General features: G+C 35.3%; 1 protein-coding gene and 1 long non-coding RNA gene across 2 annotated transcripts in view; one reads left to right on the top strand and one right to left on the bottom strand.

The window, feature by feature from the left end:
* LOC136874914 (proton channel OtopLc) overlaps nt 1-14,708 on the bottom strand; it is a 224,654-nt gene that overhangs the window by 39,596 nt on the left and 170,350 nt on the right. Inside the window, exon 10 of the mRNA XM_067148624.2 lies at nt 2,861-3,068. Coding sequence (XP_067004725.2) covers nt 2,861-3,068 — 208 coding nt within the window. The remainder of the gene's footprint in view (nt 1-2,860; nt 3,069-14,708) is intronic.
* LOC137501086 (uncharacterized) overlaps nt 11,249-14,708 on the top strand; it is a 68,723-nt gene continuing 65,263 nt past the window's right edge. The window contains exon 1 of the long non-coding RNA XR_011018345.1: nt 11,249-12,964. This is a non-coding gene — a long non-coding RNA (uncharacterized lncRNA). The remainder of the gene's footprint in view (nt 12,965-14,708) is intronic.

Consider the following 14,708-nt stretch of genomic DNA (forward strand, 5'->3'; position numbering starts at 1 on the left):
AACTCACATTCTGGCATCATTTCCAGAGGGTGACAGAAAGGGCAGCGAAACATATGACTGAACTTAAGTCGAGTAATGGGCAGTATCAAAGGCCCAAGATCTAGCAAACGACGACTTCTGATGTCAACAGTCCAATCAGTACTTCTGTATGGCTCCGAGGTATGGGCTGAATTGCTGAAGATAGGAAAGTATAGGAGAATGATAGCTGCAGTACAACGAAGTGTAGCGTTGCGAATAGCATGCGCATATTGTACGGTATCCGAACCTGCAATCCTCACCATAGCTGGAGTAGTGCATATTGATTTACTTGCTCTTGAACAACAGGAAATCTGGCATACTCAAGGAGAACTTGGACAGAAATGCGCAAAGAAGTCAGCCCGTAGCCGTCGAATGGAGCGCTGGAAACAGAGATGAGAAAGTGATCCTCGAGGGAAATGGACAAAGTGAATAATACCATGTCTAAATAATTGGATTGAACGGACTCATGGTGAGGTAAATTAATATATTACTCAGCTTCTAACAGGGCACGTATACGTCCGTAAATTTTTGCACAAATTGAACATAGCCAGCAGCCCAAAATGCATTTACTGTCGTGATATAGATGACGTCCTACATACTTTCTTCGTGTGTGATCACTGGCTGACAGAAAGAAGTATTGTGGAAGCCGAACTCGAAGTATTGCCGCCAGATAATATTGTGCTTGTAATGCTGAGAAATCACGAATTTTGGGATAGGATGACAGAATATGTGGAAAGTATCCTGCGCCAGAAGAAGAGGGATCTGTATGCTTTTGAACATCAGTGAAAGATGAATGAAGGAAGAAGAAGTCTGAATGACTAAAAGCACGATACTACCCTGAAGTAATGCGAGAGCAGTTCCGGGGTAGAAACAAACATTGTGGGAAAATGGGTGTGCTTTTTAGTGGGTAAGAATCCCACACACTCGTGGAGTGTGGACCCTTCACGAGCGTCTCATGTAAGATTTTATTATTATTATTATGTCCGCCTCCGCAGCATAATGGTTAGTGTTATTAGCTGCCGTCCTTGGGGGCCCAGGTTTGATTCCTGGTACTGCCAGAAATTTAAGAATGGCAGGAGAGCTTGTATATGCTTGAAATGGTACATGCAGCTCACCTCCAATGGGGGTGTGCCTCAAAAGAGCTGCACTACCTCACTACCTCTGGATGAGGACACAAGTTTACTTTATTATTATTATTATTATTATTATTATTATTATTATTATTATTATTATTATTATTATTATTATTATTATTATTATTATTATTATTATTATTATTATTATTATTATTATTATTATTATTATTATTATTATTATTATTATTATTATTATTATTATTATTATTATTATTATTATTATTATTATTATTATTATTATTATTATTATTATTATTATTATTATTATTATTATTATTATTATTATTATTATTATTATTATTATTATTATTATTATTATTATTATTATTATTATTATTATTATTATTATTATTATTATTATTATTATTATTATTATTATTATTATTATTATTATTATTATTATTATTATTATTATTATTATTATTATTATTATTATTATTATTATTATTATTATTATTACACCATTCAATACACCATTATATTAATAACTCTCTTCACGCTATCAGTATTTACATACGGAAAGATCCTTCAAGAAAATATCACTAGACTTTTTCCTGTTTATAATATTTTTTGCTATTTGCTTTACGTCGCACCGACACAGATATGTCTTTTGGCGATGATGGGATAGGAAGGCCTAGGAATTGGAAGGAAGCGGTCATGGCCTTAAATAAGGTACAGCCCCGGCATTTGCCTGGTGTGAAAATGGGAAACCACGGAAAATCATCTTCAGGGCTGCCGACAGTGGGGCTCGAACCCACTATTTCCCAATTACTGGATACTGGCCGCACTTAAGTGACTACACTATCGAGTTGCATGTTATAAATTTCATATTAGAGCCCGTATTGTCAAAGTATCAACTTGTGAAAATTTAGATTTTATAATTCCACCTTTACAATACTGTAATTGTCTTTATTACAAAGACTACATTAAATTACACTCGTGAAACATGTTTCGTCCTCTTATAGGACATCTTCAGTCACAAATACAAATACATAACATTAAAAATAAGGCGAGGACACATCAAAATAAGTGAATGCAATGTTTGCACTTAGTTCACATTTTAACGGCATTTTATTCTTCAGTTCATTCATATTTTATTTTTATTTTTTAGGCCCCTATTGTCAACACACAATCAGGTTCAACTAGCATCAGTATAACTCCACCTCCTAATGAAGAAATCTATTATAATGTGGCATCACCACAACACTGTTTTATGTACAATATGCACATAATTTTATTTGCATAGCCACTTACGGTGTTTTATAATTGACAATTCGTTGTTTTGAACAACAGTTTTAACATATGATTTTAATTGGACTTCATGCTTCATATCATGTTCACACTGCACCATTTTAACATTGAAGATTGACAAGACACTATCACGCCGTGTCACAGGATACAAAGACTTTGCATTCACTTATTTTAATGTGTTCGCCTTATTTTTAATGTTATGTATTTGTATTTGTGACTGAAGATGTCCTATAAGAGGACGAAACATGTTTCACGAGTGTAATTTAATGGAGTCTTTGTAATAAAGACAATTACAGTATTGTAAAGGTGGAATTATAAAAATCTAAATTTTCACAAGTTTACACCTATCAAGCTCGGTTCTGTTTGTAATAAAGCTGGTCTTAACCTCCAAATAAAATGAAAAACAGAACAAAATTAGAAAAATGAACTGTTAAATGGATCAACATTCAACTTACCTATTGGCCATAGCAATGAAGAAGAGAATGATGCTAACTACAGATCCCACTAGTATGATGATCCCAGCAAACAGACCTTTGTTAGCTGAGTGACAGTCAGCATGAATAACCAAGTTACTTTTTTCTGGGCTGACTGGTAGGGCACAATGGCCTCCAGTTTCTCCACTGCACTTCCCTATGTTCTGCCAAATAATGTAGAGAATGCCCACTGCAAGAAAAATACATAAAATTTTTAGTTTATCATCATCATCATCATCATCATCATCATCATCATCATCATCATTTCACCACCATCAAATAATAAAACTAGAAATTCACAAATCTTCATGAACATTGAAAAACCTACTGTTTATCTTTCAAATGCACTGATTTACTGAATTTGCCTTCTTTATGGCATGGCATGTATGATTAAAGAATATGATTCAGATGTGTAGTTTTGAGTATTTATCCCATCCTATATGTATTCCTCATTTTGCAAGGCAAAATCGAAGGCAGTAGACCACGAGGAGGAACAGCAAGTAGATGGATAGATCAGGTGAAGAAGGTCACTGGTCTACCACTTCAGATCATATTGAAGAAATGTGAAAATCGCTCGGGATGGAGACGTCTTGTCAAGGTTGCAACATGGAAATGATAGAGTTATTAGGTCCCGATGCTCAGTAATGAGCACAACGACTAATGATGTATTCCAACTTAGCACCAACCTGAAATTTCTCATTTTATCCTGATTTTACAATCAATCACTTGTTTGAGGAAGTAGTTTAAAAATGATTAGTTAAACAACTGACAAATGTCAAACATCTGTGAAGATCACTTTTCCTTTTTTTTGTTTTGTTATAAAGGTGCACTTTTACTAATGATAACACTAGCCAACATGATTTTACAGTAAAATATAATTTATTTTTTTTGGTCATGTCTCCAAAAGAGAAGGAGAGACAAAGTAAGGAATGAAATAATCGGCAACAACTTGGATTGGACAGGAGTCTGTTGGAATCCTTACAATTAAGCAGATTATGTTGGTGTGGACATATGAGAAGGATGGCTCCAATTAGGGCTGTTGTTGGTAAGAGGCCCAGAGGGAGGCCTTGTGAAAGTAGGGAAAAGCAAATTTTCAAAGAACTTGCCAAACGTGATGTAAACTGGCAGCAAAATGCAGAACATCAGCTGCAGGACGACCTGGAAGAGGCTCGTAAACACCTGCACCTGGCTTGCTGGAGCAGAAAATCAGTGATGATGATGATGATGATGAAAATTGATGCCCTGAGTCTGAAAATGATGTCACTTTTTTCGTATCATGTCTAGTTTTAACACAGTTTATTTTGTAGTATCTGCATTCGTAAGATGTAATGATGAGAGGTGTTCTCGCACAACTCACATTGGAATGATAGTATATTATGCATAACGAAAGAGAAACATGATTTTTCCTGTGCATGAAGATAGCAGATCGAGACATAAGCGAGGGCTGAAGTTCTGAGTTCTGTTTTCTAGAAATTTGATACACAATATTAAGAGCACAAGGGAAGTTGGATTGCACGAAAGACAGAGCAGAGTGTCTATCTCAGGCAACTTGTATAAACAGAAGTGTTTTAATCCCCAGCCCTTATCCTATGTTTATGTTGGGCTGTCCTTTTCTAGATACACTCGGTTGATATAGTCAGTTGTGCTTAGGACGCACCCCAACATGTACACATTTAGTGCATCTTTTACACTCATTTGTACCAGTTTGATGTGTGGATTAATGCAAATATCAAAACTGTTTCAGTCGATTGTTTTTAATGAAACTTTTATATCAGTATTTTAAGTCCATGATGGCTAATGTATCGGGTGCACAGAAGGCAGTGTAATCAAAGTCCTCAAAAGTTTCATTACATGTATGGAATTTATGTGTTCAATTCCAAAGTGCGTCATCCCATTCTAGATGTCCAACTTTGCACCAACCTGTAATTTCTCATTTGATCCCGACTTTACAATGAATCACTTGTTTGAGGAAGCAGTTTAAAAATGATTAAACAATCGAGAATTGTTAGACATCTCTGAAGATCACTTTTCCTTTTTTTCCCCCCCCTAAAGGTGCACTTTTGCTAATGATAACACTAGCCAACATGATTTTACAGTAAAATAGAAAATATCTTTTTTTTTATGAAAATCGATGCCCTGAGTCTGAAAATGATGTTACATTTTTCGTATCACGTCTAGTTTTGATGCAATAATGTTTTGTAGTATCTGCATTCATAAGATGCAAAGATGAGAAATGTTCTTGCGCAATTCACATTGGAATAATAGTATATTATTCATCAAGAGAGGGGAAACTTGTGATTCTTCCTGTGCACGAAGATGGAAAATCAAGACATATGCGAGGGCGGAAGTTCTGAGTTCTGTTTTCTGGAAATTTAGATGCACAATATTAAGAGCGTGAGGGAAGTTGGAGTGCATAAACAACTTGTATAAACAGAAGTGTTTTAATCCCCAGCCCTTATCCTGTGTATATGTGCACAGGCAACTTGTATATAAACAGAAGTATTTTAATCCCCAGCTCTTATCCTATGTTTATATTGGGCTGTCATTCCTTCTCTACATAAACTCTGTTGATATAGTCAGTTGTGTTTAAGACGCAGCCAAGGCCAAAACTAGTCCCTAGTTCAGTAATGCAATTCAATAATATTGCATAATATATACCAACAAAATGTAAGAGAGTCATATATGAAACTTATTAGTACCAATCCTGACCTATGGTTGCAAAACATGGACCATGAGAAACAAAGATGTTAGTAGAATCCAGGCAGCAGAAATGAAATTTGTCCGTTGCATGATCGGCAAAACACGGAGGAACAGAGTCCGTAATGAGGAAATCAGGACAAAATAACAGTTATTACAGTTATAACAGTTATTACGTCCTGCAGTCTTACAACTTGAGCCAGCATGGTCCGCACATTTGACGACAGTCCAGAACATTATTATTATTATTATTATTATTATTATTATTATTATTATTATTATTATTATTATTATTATTATTATTATTATTATTATTATTATTATTATTAGATGTTCTGGACCCCACAGCAAGATGCAAGACTGCTACTTGGTGGTAAATTACATCTGCTGCCATTGTCATTGTTTCCAGTAATTTGACAGGGTCAGGAATGGAATGAATCTAGCGGCGACAATAGGATTTATGCCGGCTGCCGAAGTACTCCTCTGGGGCAAGGATCAATGAATGACAAATGAAATGAAATATTGGACAGTGTTGCTGGAATGAATGATGGCAGCAGGAAAAATCGGAGTATCCGGAGAAAAACCTGTCTCGCATCCTTTTGTCCAGCACGAATGTCACATGGAGTGACCGGGACTTGAACCACGGAACCCAGCTGTGAGAGGCCGGCACGCTGCCGCCTGAGCAACGGAGGCTCCTTATAAGTACATTATGGACAGTAAAATCAATTGGTCTCACCTCCTTTTACACCCCACTGCCGTTAAGTTTATTTGCACCCCTCAAAAAAATTTAAAATAAGGCATGTTTCTTTATGTTTAAAGGAGATTCCAAACACCAATGTTCACGTCTATTACCTTCAGGTTTGAGATATAAGTATCCCCATAATAATAATTCACTTTTTTCACTTCCTTTCCCACTCCTCCCCCCCCCCCCAAGTGAATTTTCCGGCAAAAAATACTTGTTTCTTTAGTAGTAAAGGATCTTCTAAATACCAATTATCACAACTATAACTTCTTCAGTTTTTGATTTATGTGTCCTCATGAAAGGACTTCAACTCCTTTTCACTCCCGCCCCCCAAGATGGTTGCCCCCCAAAACACGTTTTTCTTTGTTTTTAAAGTAGATCCAAATACCAATTTTCACGTCTGTAATAACTTTAATTTTTATTAGATGTATGTATTCTCATACAATTAAGTCAATCATTTTTTTCAAATCTTTCACCCCCCCCCCTCATTGGATTTTCCGAGAATACGTCTAACTTTATTTTTAAAGCAGATTCCACATATCAAATTTCACGTCTGTAACATCTTCATTTTTGGGATATCAGTAGCCTAATTAAAAGAATTCAACACCATTTTAAATCAATTTTACTCCCCCCTCCACCCAAGTGGTATTTCCAAAAACTAAAAAATACACGTCTCTTAATTTTTAATAGAGATAAAAATACCATTTTTCACTTCTGTAACTTGTTAAGTTTTTTGAGATATACTGTAAAAATTCTCATTTTGAAATTACACCCCTTTTTATTTCCCCTTAAGTGGAGTTTTCAAAAACAAATTACCTATGTTTCTTTACATTTACAGGAGATTCCAAAAACCCCCTTTTTTGTCTGTAACATTTTACATTTCTCAGATATTCTGTAGATATAGTCTTTCAAAACATTCACCCCAATTTGTCACTCCTATTTAACCACCATTAATTGGATTTTCCAAAAACAAAAAATATGTGTTCCTTTATTTTTAAAGGAGATTCTAAATACCAATTTTTACATCTGTAAACTTTTAAAGTTTTAAGATGTAGACACACTCACTTTAAAAATTCACCCCCCTTTTCACCCCCATTATTAGGATTTTCCAAAAACGAAAAAAATACGTATTTCTTTATTTTTAAAGTAGATGCCAAATACCAATTTTCAGGTCTCTAATATCTTCAGGTTCTGAAATATAAGTAGCCTCATTAAAGGCATTCAACTCGTTTTTCACCCTTTTCCTCCCTTCCTATTGGGATTTTTCAAAAACAAAAAAGTACGTGTTTCTTTATTTTTAAAGGACATTCTAAATACAAATTTTTACATCTGTAAACTTTAAAAGTTTTGAGATATAGATGCACTCATTTTTAAAATTCACCCCCTTTTTCACCCCCCATTATAAACGAAAAATACCTGTTTCTTTATTTTTAAAGTAGACCCCAAATACCTATTTTCAGGTCTGTAATATCTTCAGGTTCTGAAATATAAGTAGCCTCATTAAAGGCATTCAACCCATTTTTCACCCTTTTCAACCCTTCCTATTGGGATTTTCCGAAAACAAAGAAATACATGTTCCTTTATTTTTAAAGGAGATCTAAATACCAAATTTTACATCTATAAACTATGAAAGTTTTGAAATATAGATGCACTCATTTTTAAAACTCACCCCCTTTTCACCTCCCCCTCATTATTTGGATTTTCCATAAACGAAAAAAATACCTGTTTCTTTATTTTTAAAGTAGACCCCAAATACCTATTTTCAGGTCTGTAATATCTTCAGGTTCTGAAATATAAGTAGCCTCATTAAAGGCATTCAACCCATTTTTCACCCTTTTCAACCCTTCCTATTGGGATTTTCCGAAAACAAAGAAATACATGTTTCTTTATTTTTAATGGTGATCTAAATACCAAATTTTACATCTATAAACTATGAAAGTTTTGAGATATAGATACACTCATTTAAAAAATTCACCCCCTTTTCACCCCCCTCCATTAATTGGATTTTCCAAAAACAAAAATATGTCTTTCTTTGTTTTTAAAGGATGTCCCAAGCACCAATTTTCAGGTCTGTAATATTTTCAGTTTCTGAGATATAAGTACCCTCATTAAAGGCATTCAACCCATTTTTCAGCCTTTTCAACCCCTCCTATTGGGATTTTCTGAAAGCAAAAGAATACATGTTTCTTTATTTTTAATGAAGATTCTAAATACCAATTTTTACATCTGTAAACTTTCAAAATTTAGAGATATAGATACACTCATTTTAAAAATTCACCCCCTTTTCACCCTCCCATTCATTGGATTTTCCAAAAACTACAAAATACGTGTTTCTTTATTTTTAAAGTAGATCAAAAGTACCAATTCTCAGGTGTGTAATATCTTCAGTTTCTGAGATATAAGTACCGGTATCCTGATTAAAGGCATTCAACCAATTTTTCACCCTTTTTCACCCCTCCTATTGGGATTTCCTGAAAACAAAAAAATATGTGTTTCCTTATTTTTAAAGAAGATTCTAAATACCAATTGTTACTTCTCTAAACTTTTAAAGTTTTGAGATATAGATACACTCATTTTAAGGTTTCACCCCCCATTTCACCCCCTTAGCGATAGAATATCCACAAATCCTCTCTTAGCGAGCACATATATTTTAATATGAATGTATCCCCAAAATTTCATTTCTTTATGTCCAGTAGTTTTGGCTCGGCGATGATGAATCAGTCAGTCAGTCAGTCAGTCAGTCAGTCAGTCAGTCAGTCAGTCAGGTCAAGTTATTTTATACTAGCAAATGTACCCGTGCTTCGCTACGGTATTCTACATTGTATACGGATATCGACGTAAAGACTGTGCGTGCAGTAAATGAGTTGTTTTAAAATTGCATGTCCCTTAGCCTTATCCGAGAAATAGCATGGGGAGGTCCCCATACGTTGTTTCCAATGTCAAGTGAGGGTTGCGGAGTTGTGATGATAACGGCAGGCTCACTTGCCTACTGCCATTCACAATCGAGTTGGCAAGTTTACATTATAATTGCAGGCTCCATTGCCTACTGCGCGCTCACAACCGATTTGGGGAGTTTTAGTTACAATGGCAGACCCATTTCCTACTTTCAGACAGATTACAGTTGAGGAGATTTTATTATAATAGCAGGCAACTTCCCTACCACCAGTCAAAATTGAGTTGTGCAGTTATCATTATAATGACAGGCGCTTTTTACTGCTGCCAGCCAGCTTACTGCCAGTCACACAGAATTAGTGAGTTTCCATGAAAATAGCAGGGACTATGCCTAATGCTAGTCAAATTTTAGATTGGAACATTTGTTTATAATGGCGGGCACACTGGCCTAGAGCCAAACGCAATAGGGTAGGGGACTTTCAAACAAAACTGCATGATCCCTTGCCTTCTGCAAGACAAATCGAGAAGCAAATTATTCATTAAAATGGTAGGCCCTCCTTACTAATGCCAGTTACACAGGAGTTGGCGAAGGACCCCATTCCTACTGCCAGCAGTCAAAGTTGGTGTAGGGAGTACTGATTACAATAGCAGACACACCCTTTCTCGATCCCTACAAATCGACATCAATGAATATATATAGATGGACATACGAAAGTATATGCATGTTTACAATATTGCAGACCTTCATTTACAGATTAACTGCTGCTAAACGGTACATCATATTGACAAAGGATTGTACTGTAAGGCGCAGTATTTAGCGATCTAAATGGCTGGTCCTATGATATTTTCTCGTATCTCATCTATTCATGGGTCAGATTGAGTCAGAAACGTTGAATAGGTTGAAATTTGTGTAAGATTATCTTACATTGCGTTACTTTTCGGATAATTATGTGACATAACATTTGGCTCACATATGGGTACTGGGTGGGCCAATGTTCGTGTAGAGTTTAATCATATTATCTTTCCTGTAAGTGATTGGAAGTATGAATTATATAGGTAAAGAATCCAAATTTTCTTAAAATCGAGAAATAGAGACGGATCTAACGTGTAAGCGATACATATAGGACAAAAAGTCATAAGACCAAGGTTGAAGATCACTCCTAATTCAATGAAGATTGTGCCATCCGTTATGTGATAGGACTTCCCGTTTATCCCACGAAATACCTCGAAACGAAGGTCTGCACCATCATTAAAATTGCTTCCATATTTCGATATTCTTCGGGGATAAAAAGTGAAAAATTAAAGATCTGTGAAGTTTTTCGTTCGTTACGGACTGAAACGTATACTTTTGCCAAATTTCAATTTTCTTGCTTGTCTGGCAGATTATGCTGCAATCTGGAATTTGGGTGAGGGGGTAAAAATTATGACTTTCAGTAAATTAAACCAAAGAATATGCAGACGATCATTATTACCCCTCAAACGGGTATATGTACGAAAATTTCACCAAAATAGTCAATGTACAGGCACACACAGTCGCTACGATTTTATTTATATTGTGCCATTTCACCGTTCTATAGTTGCAGTATTAGGAACAAAAATGGCGCTCCAGCCATTAAAGAATTAACATAAAAGCAATTAGCAGCGGTACGAGCTGAAGAGACAATAAATTCAACCGGCAATCACGAAAAGAACCACTTTTAGAAGGCGGTGCGAAAGAATGACGAGAGCGGATTATTTAAACCGATTATTGAAAAAAAAAGTCTTCCATTAGAACAAATCTCAATCCAGCATTGCATCGAAGAAAGGACGGAGTCGAGTAAAGAAACCAGTTACTTATCGGATACTTTAATCAATTATTGAAGAATAGATCAAATCTGCGATAACCCGCTTAACATCAGCTGTGGTTGACACATATACGTGAGATTATAGACCAGCTGTTAGGAAACGTCAAGTTGGATCTGTACTACGTCACGGTTGGGCTCGGAACATTGTATTTGCCCGATACTGCACAACGTCAAGAGAGCTGAATTAAACGGAAAATAAAGTGGAATTCTAAAAGCACGTAAAATTCACACCGTTTCGGCGAGCAAGGCAGTTGAAATAAGACGATATTTAGAGCTGCTATAAGCAAAATAGACGGACCAAAATACATATATACTTTTCGCATTAGCACTACTAAGCAGATTACAGCATGTATAAATCAACTAATGCCTTGTGTTATTCTGTCCTTGACGCAATGAAGACCACTATGATGTTCTAAGAAGCTGAGGCAGAGACTACTCCGGCTATGGTGGCGCTTCACGAGATTGATGACCCAGGAGGGCGGTAATCAGCTGTGAGGACGAGATGGACCCGATTACCCAAGCCGAACCATGGAGCGAGGCCTACCATCCCATGACGATTAACAGCGAGATGGAAATCACTACCCAATAAGCAAAGTTAAGTCCCCATTTGAGTCGTGTCGTAAGTAGAAACCTTTATTCTTTTGGTTAATATATAATGTGCATTATGTCATTGTGTGTGCGTAGTTAATATACGAGTGTACTTACAAGGAAATAGGTATTCATCTGCAGTTACCGTAAATCCCAGACATAGGTGTAAAATACCAGTGAATGCCGTTCGTAAGTTTGTCAATATGGTATTGGAGAAGTGATTGATATTTTCCTTAAATCGTTGTCAGTGAAGTGTTAGAATATTAAGAGGAAGCTAATATATACATGCGTGATGACTTTAACAAAATAACGAGCGTAAAGATCGTATTTAGGGAATGTTTACAATAAAATATAGTGGCACAGTTTTAAGGTTACGATGTGCTGTTCTTTGGTACTATGACAGTAATGATAATGATTTATATATGTGTAGGTTATGACACATATGTTGCGTATTTTGATGAAACGAGTGCTTTGATTATGAATGCTACGCGATAATTGAAGTGTTAAATGATGAATGTAATAAGCATATGAGTTGATAGTATATTATGATGGTGATAGTTATTGTTATTTAGGAAGTTGGTCATAGTATTCTTCGAGAAATGGTAGTATGTGTAAGTTGCACATGCTAAGGTATATGTATTGAAACGTACTGTTTCCGATCGCTATTTTATTCCCTAATATATATATAATACAGATTAGGATACGATCTCAATGCCATCAGTATAGAATTAATTGAGTATGTAGGATCATCAGAAGAGCCCAGAGGCCACGTACGTCAATATTTAGGCCTTCACTGACATACCTATGATTGTTTTCATGTATTCTCACAGACGGCAATTTAACTTGTGATTTTATGGGAGCAGTTTAACACATCACTGGTAACTTAGTCTTTCAAATGTGGATTTTAGATGAAGATAGAGTCTTCCTATGTGTCAATTTTCCCACCTATGGTATTATTCGTTGGAAGGTTAATTAAATACACTTGGTAATGCTATATTAAGTCATATACGCACTTTAATTGAATTTCAACCATGAATTAAAATAATAATTGAATGATTTAGCCACATAAGCCTTACAATGGAATTAATTTGAGATTATTTACGACTTAAAGTGGACTTAGATTTGCTTATATGGAGGTCAGTTGGTATGAAATATGAAACATACGAAAATTTGAAATATCAACTAGTGAAAATCCCTAATGGACAGACATTATTTTCTCACACGATTTTTCTACTGTGCGTGGACATTGATGTGAAGTGTTCAGTCGAGTGATATGCATTTCTTTAATTGCATCTGAATTTAGGTTCAAATGATTGGATTTTGGTAATTTTAAGGAGCAATCCAGCTTAATATGGAAAGATTCCAGATCTTAATTAATTAATTAATTGATTGATTAATTATTGGCCACCTTCTTTGCGTTTTCACATTTTCAATTGAAACCCAATTTGAACATTGTATATAGTAGGGAGTTTAGCTTGTTTTACTTAAACCATTTGGATGCATCCAATTATTACAATTATGTTGAATAATTTTACTTGATTATATAATTTATTTTCTTTTTCTTTTTTTCATTTAATTCTCTTGGATACTATTTAGTCACGATATAATTCTTCGACAGGCCAGGATTAGGACATAGATGAATGAGGCCTGATTTCATTTTTTTTATGTTAGAGGTTTTTCAAAACCTGTTTTCTTCAATGCAATATAATTACGGCACTTAGAGATGCTGATTGCGTATGAAACCAGCCACATTATATTTATAATTTCTCAAGATATTCTACGTCTATTTCAAATCATACTTAGACCAATTTATTAATAAAAGCTGAGTAGTGAAAACATTAAAATTCTTTCAATGTCTACTTAGAATAAGTACTAGATATAAGCTTATAATGACTAATTCTGATTGCGATTATGATAATGACATGTACGGAATTCTTGACAAGCCATGATAATATGATTTTTACGATAAATTTCGGTATCATACAAGTACGGTGTCCGACTAATAGCGTGTTGAAGACGTTCATCTACGTAGGTTGGGATTTACCGTAGGCCATCGGTGTACTTTCTCACGCGGAACTCACAACCCAGCAATATTTGGCAGATGAAATTGTTATGAAGAGCTAGTCTGGAACTCGTGTATCTCCACCTGGACGCGGGAGTGGTGCAATATAGATAGATAAGGATTCTGCTCCACGTACAACACATTTTGGCTACGTCCGCTGGACTTAACCTGCAAAACCAACCGTTCATGATATCTCACTTATTAATCCTCCTGTCGAAAAATTCACATGAGAACAAAAGTTTTAGAAATGGATTTCCAATAAGGATTGTAGATTTCGATTAATTTCGGATGTGCGTATTTTGAGGAAGTGCAAAAACATGGTTCTGGTTTCGGATAAACCCCCAGTAAATTTAGGTATTCAGAAATAATATTGGCCCTAAAACCTACACAAGGACAGGTGGATTCTAAATATCAAGTTTGGTAGAAATATATTCAGTAGTTTTCAAGTTATAAAAACTCACACAATCAAACCGACAAACAGACACCAAAGTTAAGAAATATGCAGATGGTCATTATTACAACTGAAACGGATAACAGTATGGAAATTCCACCAAAATAGCCAATGTATAGACAGACGGTCGTTGCGATTATATTTATATAGATGACAGATAAGCATGGGCACTTTTGAAAGTGCAAACCTTCATTTCGAGATTTACTGCTCCTAAACGGTACATCATACCAACAAACGGTTTGCACCCTCAGACGTCTCCTTTATCGCTCTACATGTTTGGTGTTAAAACATTTTCTCGTATCTCACATATTTATGGGTTCTATTGAGTTACAATATTTGAATGGGGTGAAATTTGGGTACATTTTCATCATTTTACATTATTTTTCACATACTTATTTGGAAGCTAGAATCATGAAATTGGGTTCGCATATAGCCATTGGTCGTGTCAATGTGTGTGCCAAATTCGATGACTCTACCTTTCCTGTAAGTGTGTCAAACTAAGTAATACACGTGTAAAAAGCACAAAATTTACGAACCATCGAAATATACAGCCA

The sequence above is a fragment of the Anabrus simplex genome, chromosome 1 (genome assembly GCF_040414725.1).
Source record: "Anabrus simplex isolate iqAnaSimp1 chromosome 1, ASM4041472v1, whole genome shotgun sequence".
NCBI classification, from domain to species: Eukaryota; Metazoa; Arthropoda; class Insecta; order Orthoptera; family Tettigoniidae; genus Anabrus; species Anabrus simplex.